The sequence below is a fragment of the Xiphophorus maculatus genome, chromosome 19 (genome assembly GCF_002775205.1).
Source record: "Xiphophorus maculatus strain JP 163 A chromosome 19, X_maculatus-5.0-male, whole genome shotgun sequence".
Lineage (NCBI taxonomy): Eukaryota > Metazoa > Chordata > Actinopteri > Cyprinodontiformes > Poeciliidae > Xiphophorus > Xiphophorus maculatus.
Genome location: NC_036461.1, coordinates 16,615,651 through 16,628,790, shown reverse-complemented (window position 1 = coordinate 16,628,790; position 13,140 = coordinate 16,615,651). Strand labels below are relative to the sequence as shown.

At 37.6% G+C, this 13,140-nt stretch overlaps 1 protein-coding gene across 1 annotated transcript; it reads right to left on the bottom strand.

Moving 5' to 3' along the window:
* Positions 1-885: 885 nt before the first annotated feature.
* Positions 886-13,140, bottom strand: LOC102232527 (serine/threonine-protein phosphatase PP1-beta catalytic subunit). The gene is made up of 8 exons (XM_005798328.2): positions 12,961-13,140; positions 8,244-8,375; positions 4,415-4,645; positions 4,225-4,329; positions 4,038-4,109; positions 3,773-3,924; positions 2,603-2,737; positions 886-2,505 (listed from the first exon to the last, which is right to left on the bottom strand). The coding sequence occupies exons 1-8, from the start codon at positions 13,010-13,012 to the stop codon at positions 2,401-2,403; spliced, it is 984 nt and encodes a 327-aa protein (XP_005798385.1). The 5' UTR covers positions 13,013-13,140; the 3' UTR covers positions 886-2,400.

Sequence of the window (13,140 nt, the reverse complement as noted above, 5' to 3'; positions counted from 1 at the left end):
AACTAACCTATAATTTGAGTGTTTTTTGTGCAATACTCTGTTAAAAGCAACTATGACTTTTAACAGGATATCATTGGTACTACAATTAACACCCCTAACATCAAAATAACTGCCCCTAAAAACTTTTTCAAATTAGTAAGTGTTAGACATTTTTAATTGTGAACAACTCTGTTGTGTTTCCCTGGGGTAAAAATATAACAAGAGACAGAAGTCCATTTCTCAGAACTGAAGCAGCTTTGCACATTAAAGGAGAAATACCTTCATTATGACTTCTGTAAACAATGCTAAGACTGCCTCTTTGGGTCAAATTTCCATTACAAATATTTTATGCCCTTTTTTTTTTATTGTAACTGAACAACTAGATTGTGGTAATCCAGATGAGACTTTGTCCCCGTTTCTTCTGAAGCCCTTCATTTACCAGTTTTATTCAAGTTGGATGCAGACTCATCAGATTGGGGTTCAAAGCTAATTCCTCCCTCTTTTCATGGGTGTTCACTTAACTGCCTGAATGAAACTTTTTACTGAAAGCTACCTACACTGAAGTCAGTTATTATTGCCCTTGCTGGCACACAGACAGCGCAAAAACCAATGTACACAGAGATCCTCTAGCAGACTCCAGCAACTGGGTACAAACTTTACACACACACTTTGCATTCAGGGAGATGCTGAAGCGATGAAGGAAGGATGAGTTAACCTTTAAAGGCATCAGCTGGGTCCACATGAACTCTCACAAAGACTCCAACATAGTCTGCTAAATACTTAGAAAAGTAAAAATATATATTTGATTTATACAATTACTCTAGAATAGAAATGGAGTTGGTAGTGATGAATTCCATTAGATATTAAAGAACATATCCAAGAAGATAAACAAAAATGACAACTGACTTTTCCTTTCATCCATTTTATTGAATGTATTCACTTTGAAATAACCTTTTACAAACTGTAAAACAGCTTTTGGTAACACCAAGGAAATAAGTTAGGCAAACTGAAAGTAATCCAAAATTCTTATGAAAACAAAAATAGAACAACAAAAAATACCAAACTAATAGAATGAAAAAAGAAGTAACTTTTCTGTTTGAAATTACAAAAGCATCTTGTGAACAGTAGAAACTAAAGATGGACACCAACCAACCTGCGAGCTGGACAGTGTGACTGTGGTAGTGCCGAATGGTAAGCAACACTAGAAATGTCATGAAAAACCCTCTCCCGTATATTTGGATGCTTGCTGTTTTACATGAAGCGTACACAGTTTGTGCACCGCAGTGCCATATTTATACACCAGGTGGCAACACAATCACACAGCCAAGCTAAAACTACCCACCCACACTGAGCTCTGCTAATTTTCACACCTTGTACCTCGACTGAATGGGTGAGGAGAGGAAAGCTAGTGTTAAGCAAACTTAGAATAAGCAGTTCCAATATTATGGGTGGTTTCTGAAGCTTGCAATGTCATTTTTTTAAATGTTTGATTCATCATTACCTTGAAAACGATGTGTGCCAACCCCCATGACATTCATAACTCAATCAAATCAATCGCTCGCTCACAAAACAAAATTAAAATTATAGAAGGGAGGGGGGGAAAAAATGAGAAAAACTGTCAATAAGAGCAAGAAAGCAGCATGTTTTTTTATGTAGGAGTAAAGTTGAAGCACAGGGAGACGAGACAGAATGGACAAACTGACGCTGAGAATACATTTTGTTTGTGTGGATAATGTAAAAGGATCTGAAGGGCCAAATTTGTTCATTCAAACTGGTCTGTTCTACAAATATGAAGGTGCTCTTTATTAATGGTTAAAAAAAGTAAGAGTGCACAAGAACCACTAAGAGTACTATACATGCTGTGATAAGTTGAAATAAGACTTTTGTTTTGGTCCTGCAGTGGAACAGCAGTCCGTTAAAACACACAAGAGGATTTTTTTTGTTTGTTTTACTGTTTTTAAGGTCAACGTAAAATATTGTTAAACCTTCATTTTGTTTTTATGAAGACAAAAAAAAAAAAAAAAAAAAAAATTTGCAGCTTGGTCACATTGTTCTTTGACATACAAAGAAAGCATTCCCTAACACAACAGAGAACCTCAGAAAACTTCAAGCAGCATTGGAATTAAAACCACCAATAAGGTTAATTTTTTTTTAATATTTTCAAAAACAAAACAAAATTCAAACTTGAAGGCAAAACAACCCAACTGATAAGTCACAGCAAATTTATATACACGTACACATTAAGAAAAGAGCTGTCAGTGGTGTTGACGAGAGGCTGGCTGAGTGGAGGAGGAGTGAAGGATTTGGACAATCAGACAACCCCCGTATCTTCTCTCTTCTAGGGGTGTTGTGGGGTCGCCATAAAGGCAGATCTGGAATGGACAAAATGACAAGGAGTGGGGACAAGCCACAGTTGGGTGTTCACCTCTTTTTGGGAGCTTGGGTGGTGCGGGGTGGGGTCACAGGCCGACCAGAATTTACGCCGCCGTACTGGTACTTGGCCTTCTTCTCTGAGGGCTTCAGGATCTTAAGAAAACAGAGTGGATATTTGAGTGATTATTTCTGTAATAACATATCAGTTTGGAAAAAAAAAAAATCACAACTCCAATTGCTTTTTGACTACCTGGAAGGAGCACATGAGCGACTCATCCACACTCATCATGCCGCCTGCGTTATCAAACTCCCCGCAGTAGTTTGGAGCAGAGAAAAGTGTGACCAGTTGGCGTTTGGCAAAGAACTCGTATCCATCCTCCACAACCTGTTTTAAGACACGTGGTGTTATTCTAACGCCCACAGCGATCAATAACAAACAGATCTTCAGCTACTCTCACAAACTAACTGTGCTGTCAGGGTAGAGCTTACTAAACCACCTCAGAAATATTCCAGACATCAACTCTGCGCATTGCACTATATACATTGTATCTTGCAAAGGTATTTGTGTCCTTCGAATGTTTTCACATTTTGTCATGACACAGCCACAAAATTCAGATCTACTATGCAGGTGCGAGAATCTGTTGACATGATCACCGTTTGTTATGCACTCCATAACTCTGGCCTTTATGGACAAGCTGAAAAAACAAAGTTATTGTTTAAATAAAGGCCAAACACAGAAGCAAGATACTCTGTTCAGATGAGACCAAAAGCAAATTATTTTGTCCATGTGCAAAGCACTATGTGTGGCGGAAAACTAAGACTGCACAGCTCCTTGGACACGCCATGCCAACTGTGAAACCTGCTGTTGTGAATCTGTAGCAAGACATTAAAACCGACGTTTGAAGACACTTCCCACCAGATCAACAAGTACAGAAAATAATTTCAGTCTCTTTGGTTTTGCAAAGCTGGCAGAGAAATACCCCAAAGACCTTGCAGCTCTAATGTCGGTGAAAGATTCTTCTACAAATTACAAATGTACTCCACATTTTCAGATTTTTATTAGTAGGGGAAAACAAATCATTTCCACTCACATTCCAATTATGCACTACTCTGTATTGGTCCAAAAACTGACAGAAAGTGACAATGCATAGAAAAGATATAGGAGAACAAATACTTAAAGAGAGCACTGTAGCAATTTAATCAAGCAAAACAGATTAACTATTACCGGGTGCTTGAATGCATGATGCTTGGGGAAGAAGAGGTGAAATGGAGGTAGAAACCAGGGAACACATATCCGCTACCATTAATATAGCTTGCACAAGATTTTATCAGCACTGGTAATTGAAACAAGTCTCTGTTAATTGTGCAAGTGAAACGATAATGCTTACATGCAGGATGTTCAGATTCCATCTCTAATTACCTGGTGGGCTCTGCAGATGAGGTCCAGGTCATGGCGGTTTAGGAACTTACTGACCACATCAGCCCCAAAGGTGAAGGAGACGCCACGATCATTCTCTCCCCAACCTTGCACATCCTTATCCGGATCCGACCACAGCAAGTCGCACAGAAGGCCTGATACGAGCACGTCAAGGTGGAAAGATAGAAAGAGTTGCAAGGTACGGACACCAAAATGGAATGTAAATAAAATCGATTAAGCATGAAGTGTATGCAGATAGAAACAGCACCTGTATCTGGTACGTCTGTCGGCCTCATGATCCTGCGAATCTGCTCCATTGACTGCAAATCAGGTGAAAGCCCTGATAGAAAATAAACACCAGCTTTTGATTGGCTGTATTGAATACATATATATAAAAGTATATATATATATATTAAAAAAAAAAATTCAACTGCATATCTGCAGTAGACACTCACCTCCGTGGCAGCAGAAAATCTTCTCATCAATTATAGCAGCAATGGGGAGGCAGTTAAAGCAGTCTGTGAAGGTCTTCCACAATTTAATGTTGAACCTGCGCTTGCCTGCAAATGTACAAATACACATCTTAGGAACTAAATATTTTACGCTTTTCCCGAGATATTTGTAGCCCCTTATAAATTCACTTACATTCGTCATAGAAGCCATAGATACGATTGATGGAAGCACACTCATGATTTCCTCGGAGGAGGAAAAAGTTCTCTGGATATTTGATCTTGTAGGCCAGCAACAGGCAGATGGTTTCCAGGGACTGCTTTCCTCTGTCCACATAATCACCCAGGAAGAGATAGTTTGCTTCTGGAGGGAAGCCACCATACTCAAACAGCCTCAGGAGATCAGTGTATTGCCCATGGATGTCACCTAAATAGAGGGTGAGATGCAAAGTGTACAGCTGGGATTTTATAATTGGAATATTGTTCATTGAAGCTTAAACAAAAATACAAAAGCTTATAATTTGGTAAAACACAACAAGAAAATACAACAAGAGGTCATTCAGAGATTTATTCATTCAGAGAGTTATTAAAATTTCATTCATGGACTCACATGCCCTTTTTTCTCTTAAATATATATAAATCTGGATGTACATAGTGCTGAGAAAAATATATTTTTTGTTTTGGCTTTTATAAACACACATTTGTTTCAGAGCAAACACAGATTATATCAGACAAAGTATAACCTGAGTAAAAACAAAAGCAGATTTCAGGAGATGTTTAGGAAAAAAAAACAAAACAAAAACAACAACTCTCTCTCATCCTGGCCCTATGTGGGAAAAGTAATCAGTCATTGACATGCATCAGGGTAAGAAGGGTTAAAAAGCCATTTCTAAGATGTTCGTATTCCGGTAAAACCCAGTGAGAGCAAATATCCACAAACAACTGGGATGATTTGCTGTAATTTATGAAACCATGAACTCTGGTCTCTAGAAAGAAATCTTATGATTTTATGACTTTAAGCAAATTAAATTATGCCACAGGATTAACACCACCAAATCTATTGCTAAATAGTTATGAAAAAAAAATATTTTGATTGGCCTAGTCAAAGCCAAGACATCAATCCAATTCAGATTTGCATCTTAAAACAGGCTGTTTATGCTTAACAACTACCCAGAGTGGCTTAATTTGTATAATTCTGCCAAGAAAAGTCATTTGAAATTCTAAATCAGTGGGTTATTGGAAACATGTTGATGCAAAAGACGGCATGAGCACTTATGCTTCCGGGGCAATCACTTGTTCCGCATCAGACCTGGTTGATCTGGATAGTCTTATTGACTTGATAAATGAATGAATCATTTAAAAACAGCTTTTTGTTTTTAATTAGATTAATTTGTTTCCTGATCTGAAAAGCATAAAAGTGTGGCAGAAAAAGGTACTTTCTCTTTGACAATTATACATTGACACTGTATAATGACAATGACCACTAGATCGACACAGAAGGCTTTGGGAAAGGGGGCAGCAGAGACAAACATCCATCACAATTAAAGCTATTTGTAAAAAGGAAGCACACATAATGCACCTTACAATTAAACACACCCCAACTTTAATTTTAACTGTTCTCTCAGGGTTTAAGACCAATGGCATTAATCCTTGACCTTTGTGAAACCCAGATGAGATGTAGATGCTCCCAGCAAAGCCCAAGTCTCTGCAGGGGAGAATCATCACTCGGCCAAGACCTGCTTCCTTTTTTATCCTCTTGCGCCAACTTAAGGGTTGCTCTAATTTTGGCTAAGTGGTGCAGGCACAGATGACTGAAGAGGTCTAAACCACAGAAGAACAACAATTACTGGCTCCATTGTGACACAGAAGGAAACTGAATTTATGTGCCACAATCTTTTGGTAGTACTGTTTCATTACAAGGTAACACTAAATGCAAATTAAAATCTAAGAGAAGCAACTAAAACCGAAACATGTATTTTTTTTGAGCTCATGAAACTGGTAGGGATACAGTTTTTTTTGCATTTCAAAGGGCACATTGGTGTTTTATACAACCAAACCCAAACCACAGCTGGCACCAGAAGATATATGGTTATATAATGTTACTCTGCCTACTAGAATTTAAATACAACCTAACCCTCTTTTGTTGAGGTCTGCCTACTCTTAAATATCTCATTTCTATCTAAGAAGCACAACCCTCACAAAAATACCTGAAGAACAAATCATTCTGAAAAACAAATTAAAAATAGAGACTAAACACAGAAAAGTGAAATGCATAGCTTGGTTATATAAGAAAATCCTCACATGCTTCAAATAAATTGCTGCTCTAGGCTGTGCAGACCAGGCTTTGTGGACTGCATTCTGCACACAGGGAGTCCGCCTTTCAGTGCACCCATCACTTCAATGTCAAAACGTGTTTTCTAAATTCAGTTAATGGCGTCTAGAGTTCAAGGATTTATGAAAAATATCTACATATATATATTCACATTTTGTCATTTTACAATCACAAACATTAATGTATTTTATTTATTTAAGTTATAGACCAACATACAAGGAATGCATAATGCAAAACCTGCAGTGGCTTTACAACAACAGCAAAGCATAAACAGGATCTCTGGGGTGCACTTAGACCAGGAGACTTCCTACAAACGCCTTAGCCGTTTTGGATTTCAAGAAGAGGCATCTGCAAACTAATTCCACACGGAAAGTGAATGTTTGATTAAAGTGAAATATAAGTTGCATGGAGACCAATCCTGCTGTTTTGTATTCTGTTTACTACTTCGGAGGCTTCGCAGAATAAATCAATTTCAGGACAAGGTTCCAAGAAATACTGCATTGTGAATAAAAGCAAAACAACATTAACAACTTCATGGCTCTTAATGCTAGAAGAATTGATAAGTCTAAACAAATCTAAACACTACTTAAAATAAACCCATACAGCCAAAAAAAACAAAACAAAAAACAAGCAGAAAAAGTTTGAATGCGAGGCAATTTGTTATTTTTTTTAGTTATTCATATTACATTTATTTTGTCCTTTTAGTAAAATGTTGGAGCCTGGAGAGTATAGCTACCCAGAGAAATTTGACTGCCAATGATCATTTTTAACAAGGATGCTCCTCTCTCAGTAGTGTGAGAGGAGCAAACATCTTCAACCCTTTCTATGGTTCTTCAAGTAGAGGTTAAGCACAACCCACATATGGAGGCCTTAGTCCTCGACGCGGCCGTCGCAGGTTTGATTTCCGGCCTGGTGACTTTTGCTGCATGTCTGCCCCTTCTCTCATTACCCACTTTCCTGTCAATTCACTATCAAATAAAGGCCACTCGAGCCAAAAAAGCCTTAAAAAGAAAAAAAAAAAAAAACTTTGTAAAGTTTTGAATTTAAACACTCAATTTTGGAACTGTAAAAAAAACAAACAAAACAAAACAAAAAAAGCAATTAATGCATTGTTTTCCTTTTTCCGCCCTTTTCACTCTGAATTGTCATTAAATATTTATATTAGGAGCACAGACGACATAATACCACACGTGAGAGAGAAAACACAAACAAACAGGACCTCATATTAAACAAGGACCATATAAATAAAGTGTTGCCATTTGAAATTGTCTTCAGTGCTTTATATTAGCGACTAGAGTTACTCAACATTTTCTAGAGAAAGTAGACCCTGATATTTCCGACTGACAAATAGCTGCCAACATTTCTAAATCCAGCATTTTCTAAAGCAGACAGAATGTAAAAACTATGATATAATACATCAGCCTTCTTGTTATCTGCTACAGGTCCTCCCAAAGGGAGTTACCAACGGACGTTTTGTTACAGGCAACTCTTTTTCGTACCCAAACAGGTTGGGTATAAAGCAACCAAAACTGAAAAATTAACAGAACCTCCCGAAGTCTAATCCTGTCATGTACCAGACACTGAACCAGGAAATACTGTTTATTTTGTTTAGAGGCCTTTCAGATTTTCAGATCTGGCCAATGCCACTCAAGAGTTGTAATCTTAAAACATACAGAGAACAGAAAACACTCACCACAAATCTTCAAAGGTGCCTCAAGCTCCAGCAGGATTGGCTGACTGAGGAAGATCTCCCTGGACTTGATGCAAAGGCCACGGACCTCTGCCTCAGTCATCTGGACTATCTTTCCCGGACGACATCCCCGCACTGCGGAAGCAAAACAAAACTGTCAGTGAGACCGACAACTTCCATCATGTGTCTGCTCTCAGGAAGCAGCAGAGGCAGCATCAGAAACATGAAAAGGAGGCTGCAGAGGAAGCACAATTTACTTAAGGAGAAAATACACTTCAAGCAGAATCACAAAAAGCTGTCTTGTCAGCAGATGAACTGTGGGTGTAATGATTCTGCAGCTCATAAATGATTACAGCCATACTTTAGGAACCTGGTGCTGAGGCTGTGAGAGGAGCAAACATCTTCAGCCACAGTGTGGGCGATGTTGGCGCTGTAGCTCCACTGAGAGCTCAAGCCTGCTTTATGGCACTGTGACCCATCTTAGAACACTGAGAAGAAAAGCGAGAGTCGCAAAACGCTGGCTGGAGTCAGCAGCTGAATCGGGTGGCGATATGAAAAGTAGGATTATTTAAATAATAAAAAAGAAATGTGGCGACTATGCTGGAGGAACATTTTGCTGATCTTACTTGTATTCTCTTCCAGGATATTTTTCTCATCAGAAAGCCATACCAAACCATTACTTATATTGCTCAATCCTAAATTACATCTTTATAATCTAACCTTTGCTAACCTTCTTTAAAATAAAAAAACAGACATAAACAAATCCATAACCAGGTAACTAAGCATTTGAGTGTTCCCTTACAGTAAGACACCCAAAGTCCAAGAAAGTAAATCAAGCCTTAGTAACATCCTTTATTATTTGTGTTTTTCTAACAGTCTATGAAATAGAAAAAAAGTTCAAGAAAAAAAAGAGAGTAAACTATGTATGTGCAGACGGGCTTAGAAAAAGCATTTCTGTTCAATTTAATCTACACCCACATAATCATCCCATTTAAACTAAAGCATTGGAATTTCCTCTTTGCCGCATTATGATTAGTCATGTAATTGAATGTGTCACAAGGGTTAGACATTAAATTAAACATTAAAAAACATACACAGAAAACGAATGTGATAACCCAAAACATTTCAAAGCTTTAGTATTACTGGTGCTAAACATGATCTCTCTTTTTTATATTTGTGTGTGTGTAATTAGCCATCTACTTTGCACCCAAATCCAGTGCGTAACATGAAGCAGAATTAGGGCTCATTACCAGACCTCATCAGCACAGAGTAAGCTAAGCTCGGGTGCTTAGCCTGCTCGGCTTTAACACTGAAGCTTTCACTGTCTGCAGTGGCACTCTGCAGACTGGCACTTTTTAAGAGATTAGGTTTATAAGATCACCCAGTGGCAAAAGCTGAACAGAAGTGTTGACAAGGATTTGTGACTCTCACAAACCACAGCAGTTTGTGTGCAGTGCTTAGTAAATCAGTGTTTATAGTTAAAGTGACAGTGCATTCGATTAATTTTAATAGCGATGAAACAATCAATAGGACAGTTTTTACTTTATCTACTCTGTGCTGAAAAATTTAAGTGAATATTTAAAAAATGTTCACTTAATGCATCAATGCTAAAAACTCCCACGCTGCTTGGTTTGTGAAGGCATCAATGTTATTTAAAGCACTTCACTGGGATTTTAGTGAAAATCTTGAAGGTTAAGAACATTTGATTCATTTGTCTTGAAATGCCTTATTTTCTTTTGGATTTTACGTAATTACTTCCATCAAAACATGTACATCATTTTTCATTCATTTAATGATTACTTTTGTTACAGTTACTTCTTGAATTAGAAGAAAGTTTAGACAAATTAGTTTATATAATTGAACTAGACAAAAAAGAAAATCAGATATCGCAATACCTTACTCATAACAAATAAAATATTTTATTTAAAATATTTTATTAGACTAAAGAAAAGAAAAGCAATCTCAAAGTTGATTTCAGCTAGTCAATGACTTGAAAACGGATAGTGTCTGGTAATATTAGCTGAAAGTCCAATAGAAAAAAAGAGACGGACATTTTTAAAGCCAAATGGATGAAAACAAGGGTTAAATACACTTAAAAATAATTAATAAACAATGTGAAAGGAGAGAATAATATCTTGGGGACAACTTAAAACCAAGCTAGCCTGAACACAAGGTCAAAGTATTTTTAATATATTGCATCCTAAAATAGGAATCTATAATTGTGGGAGCCCTAAATATGCCATGTCCATCCAACAGTGTCACAGATGCTGAAGTAAAGTATGCCAAGGACGGATGAGTTTGCCTTAGTGGTCAAATAGAGTTCCAAGAAGCTGGTACATTCAAAAGTGGATGTGAACTCAGACTGACAGCAATTTTAAGGATAGGTCAAAAAAACGTCCAACTCTGAAATGTCTCACATTTGTGTTCTGGTGTTCTTGTGAATTTTTATAAGTATATGGACAACTAAAGGCAGAGTGAAAGTATGAAAGCATGAATCACTGGAGCCTGATCACAATTGTAAAACACACCTACAAACCAAGTGCGAAACAAAAACAGACCAGCTGTTAAGTACGCACACAAACTCTGGAAAAACAAAAGAGACATATATTGTGTTTTGGATTTTATTTTATCGTTTTAGTTCTGCGTTCTCGCTCGCATCAGTTTTGTTTTGTTCTTTACCTTCAGCTTCAAGAATTATCCTCTATACTGAAAGAGTAAAATTTGTTACTCGTCTTAAAAATTACCTTGGTGAAAATGAATACAGGAGCAGTCCTCTCCTCCAGCAGCTGCCTAATGGCTAATGCCACAAATGTAAACATTGAGCTGAATGTTTGGGCCTTCAGAATGGCCTGATATGTCTGGTTAACTTCTTACCAGCTAGTCGGATTTCTCTGGACTAACACCATGGTACCAGAGAGCTTACCTGTACTTGGCAAGACCGCTTGGATGATAATACATTAGCAGTAACAGTTTTGTTCCCCTCTGTAGAGTCAGAATGACAAACTTTTAAATGGGATATTTAGTTTGTGTCGTTATTTATAAAGATGACATATAAGATGAATACGTTTGTGAGAGTGATGCACTCACTACTATTACTACTAATAAAAATAATGTAAACATTCATATTGAAGTTAAACCAACTGTATGTTCACTGTTATATATTTGGTACCAAAATTACATTTTTGAACTTTCCAGGCTGTAAAATATCAAAGTATTTCTCAAATCTCAGTTGTTAGACCTGATCTAGTCAAAGGAAAATAAAAAGAACTTTTGTGTAAACACAGGCCAGTTACTGTTTTCATATTCCTATAATATAAACTCAATTAAACTAAAGAAAGTGCTTCACCAATGAGTTTCTCTCCATCTTTATGGAGAGTAGAGTAATGCATCCCTTCTCCTCCCTCACCTGTTTCTTTGCTTTGATTTAACACTGCATGACATTAGAAAACCATGACATTATGACAATACTGTTAAGCATTTCAATGATGATATTGATGTCATTCAACTACTAATAAATATTTATTCTATCCATTGTCTATACCTGCTTATTCTTGAAGGATCACTCGTGGTCACTGAGTGAGAGTTGGGTTACACCCTGGACAGGTTGACATACCATCACAGGGTGCATTAAAATCTAGGTCACTAAAATCTACATTAGGCATTAAGGACAGTGAAAGTTCATCCAACTGGCCGAATACATCATTGGCAAGTAGAGCGTGAATGCATGCCAGTCACTGAGTGGGAACGGAGCATGTTATTAAGTTAATGTAGTTTTAAAACCACACATGGAAAGCTACCAGCAGCTAGTGAAAAACAAGTATAATATTCAGCTTTTTCTATATTGTGGTAGTTAAATGTATTCTTTTGCTGCATGATGTGTTTTTCTACCTTTTATCGTTTGTTTTAAAATAAACATAATTATAGATATCTATTATGATACCAGCATATTTTTGATCAAGATACTAATATATTGAGAATCTTGTTCTGGCCCATGCCCAACACACAAGTAAAAATACATCAATACACAATTTATTGTTGAAAAGCAAGTGCATTTCTCCTAAAAAATACTTCTTACATAGAATTAGGGTGTGTATATAATCCCAGCATAAATTAGGTCAAAAACCGTTGTATCAGAGTTAGCACAAATATATGAATGCGAAATGCAAGTGCAGCTGGAAAAAACAGGAAAGCTAACAATCAATGCTGTTTTTTTTTTCCTTTCTCTGTTATAATGTGCTGCCTTCCACCTGTTAGTAACAGGGCCGTGTCAAACAATTTGCCCGAGGCAAAGCAGAAACGTAACCTGCCCCTCCTTCTGAACATTAACGGTTTAGAAAATACATTGACTTAAAAACCCAATAAAACCTCAAGGTACAAAATACATTTACATGCTTGGGGAGGGGGGGGGGGGGGGGAAGTGAGGCTTTTAGACATCGAAAGCCTCACATAAAACTGCGCCAATGGAGACATGTAGGCGTTCACCGCTGACTGTTTATAAACACGACCAGGCAGCTAACGGTAACGCTAGTCGCAGCTAGCCGGGGATACAACGGTACCAATGGCTGACATTAGCAGTCAGCGGCTGCTAACAGTTGCCTGCGCTACGTGAAGGGGGAAAAAAAACGGGACAGTTACTAACGTGCTGAAGATTTTTGAGCCGAACCAGAGAGTCCGAACCTTTACTTCTGTATAACAATACACATTTAAGAGAATAATTTACCCTCCAGAAGCCGAGAGATGAGACTATCCACGTTCAATTCACCCTCCGCCATCTTCACGCTGATGTTGAACAGTGGCAGTTGCTTGATATCCGTAGCGGACACTGGAGGGCGCTAATGAGCGGAAACAGGTGCTTGACGCAAATAAATCAAATAATGACCAATCAGGGACACCAGATTGA

Coding starts and splice junctions, on each gene's coding strand:
- LOC102232527 (XM_005798328.2), bottom strand. CDS start 13,012: ATGGCGGAGGGTGAATTGAACGTGGATAGTCTCATCTCTCGGCTTCTG. Junction 8,376..12,960: donor CATCTCTCGGCTTCTGGAGG/GTAAATTATTCT, acceptor TTGCTTCCGCAG/TGCGGGGATGTCGTCCGGGA. Junction 4,110..4,224: donor GATTTTCTGCTGCCACGGAG/GTGAGTGTCTAC, acceptor ATTTTCTATCAG/GGCTTTCACCTGATTTGCAG.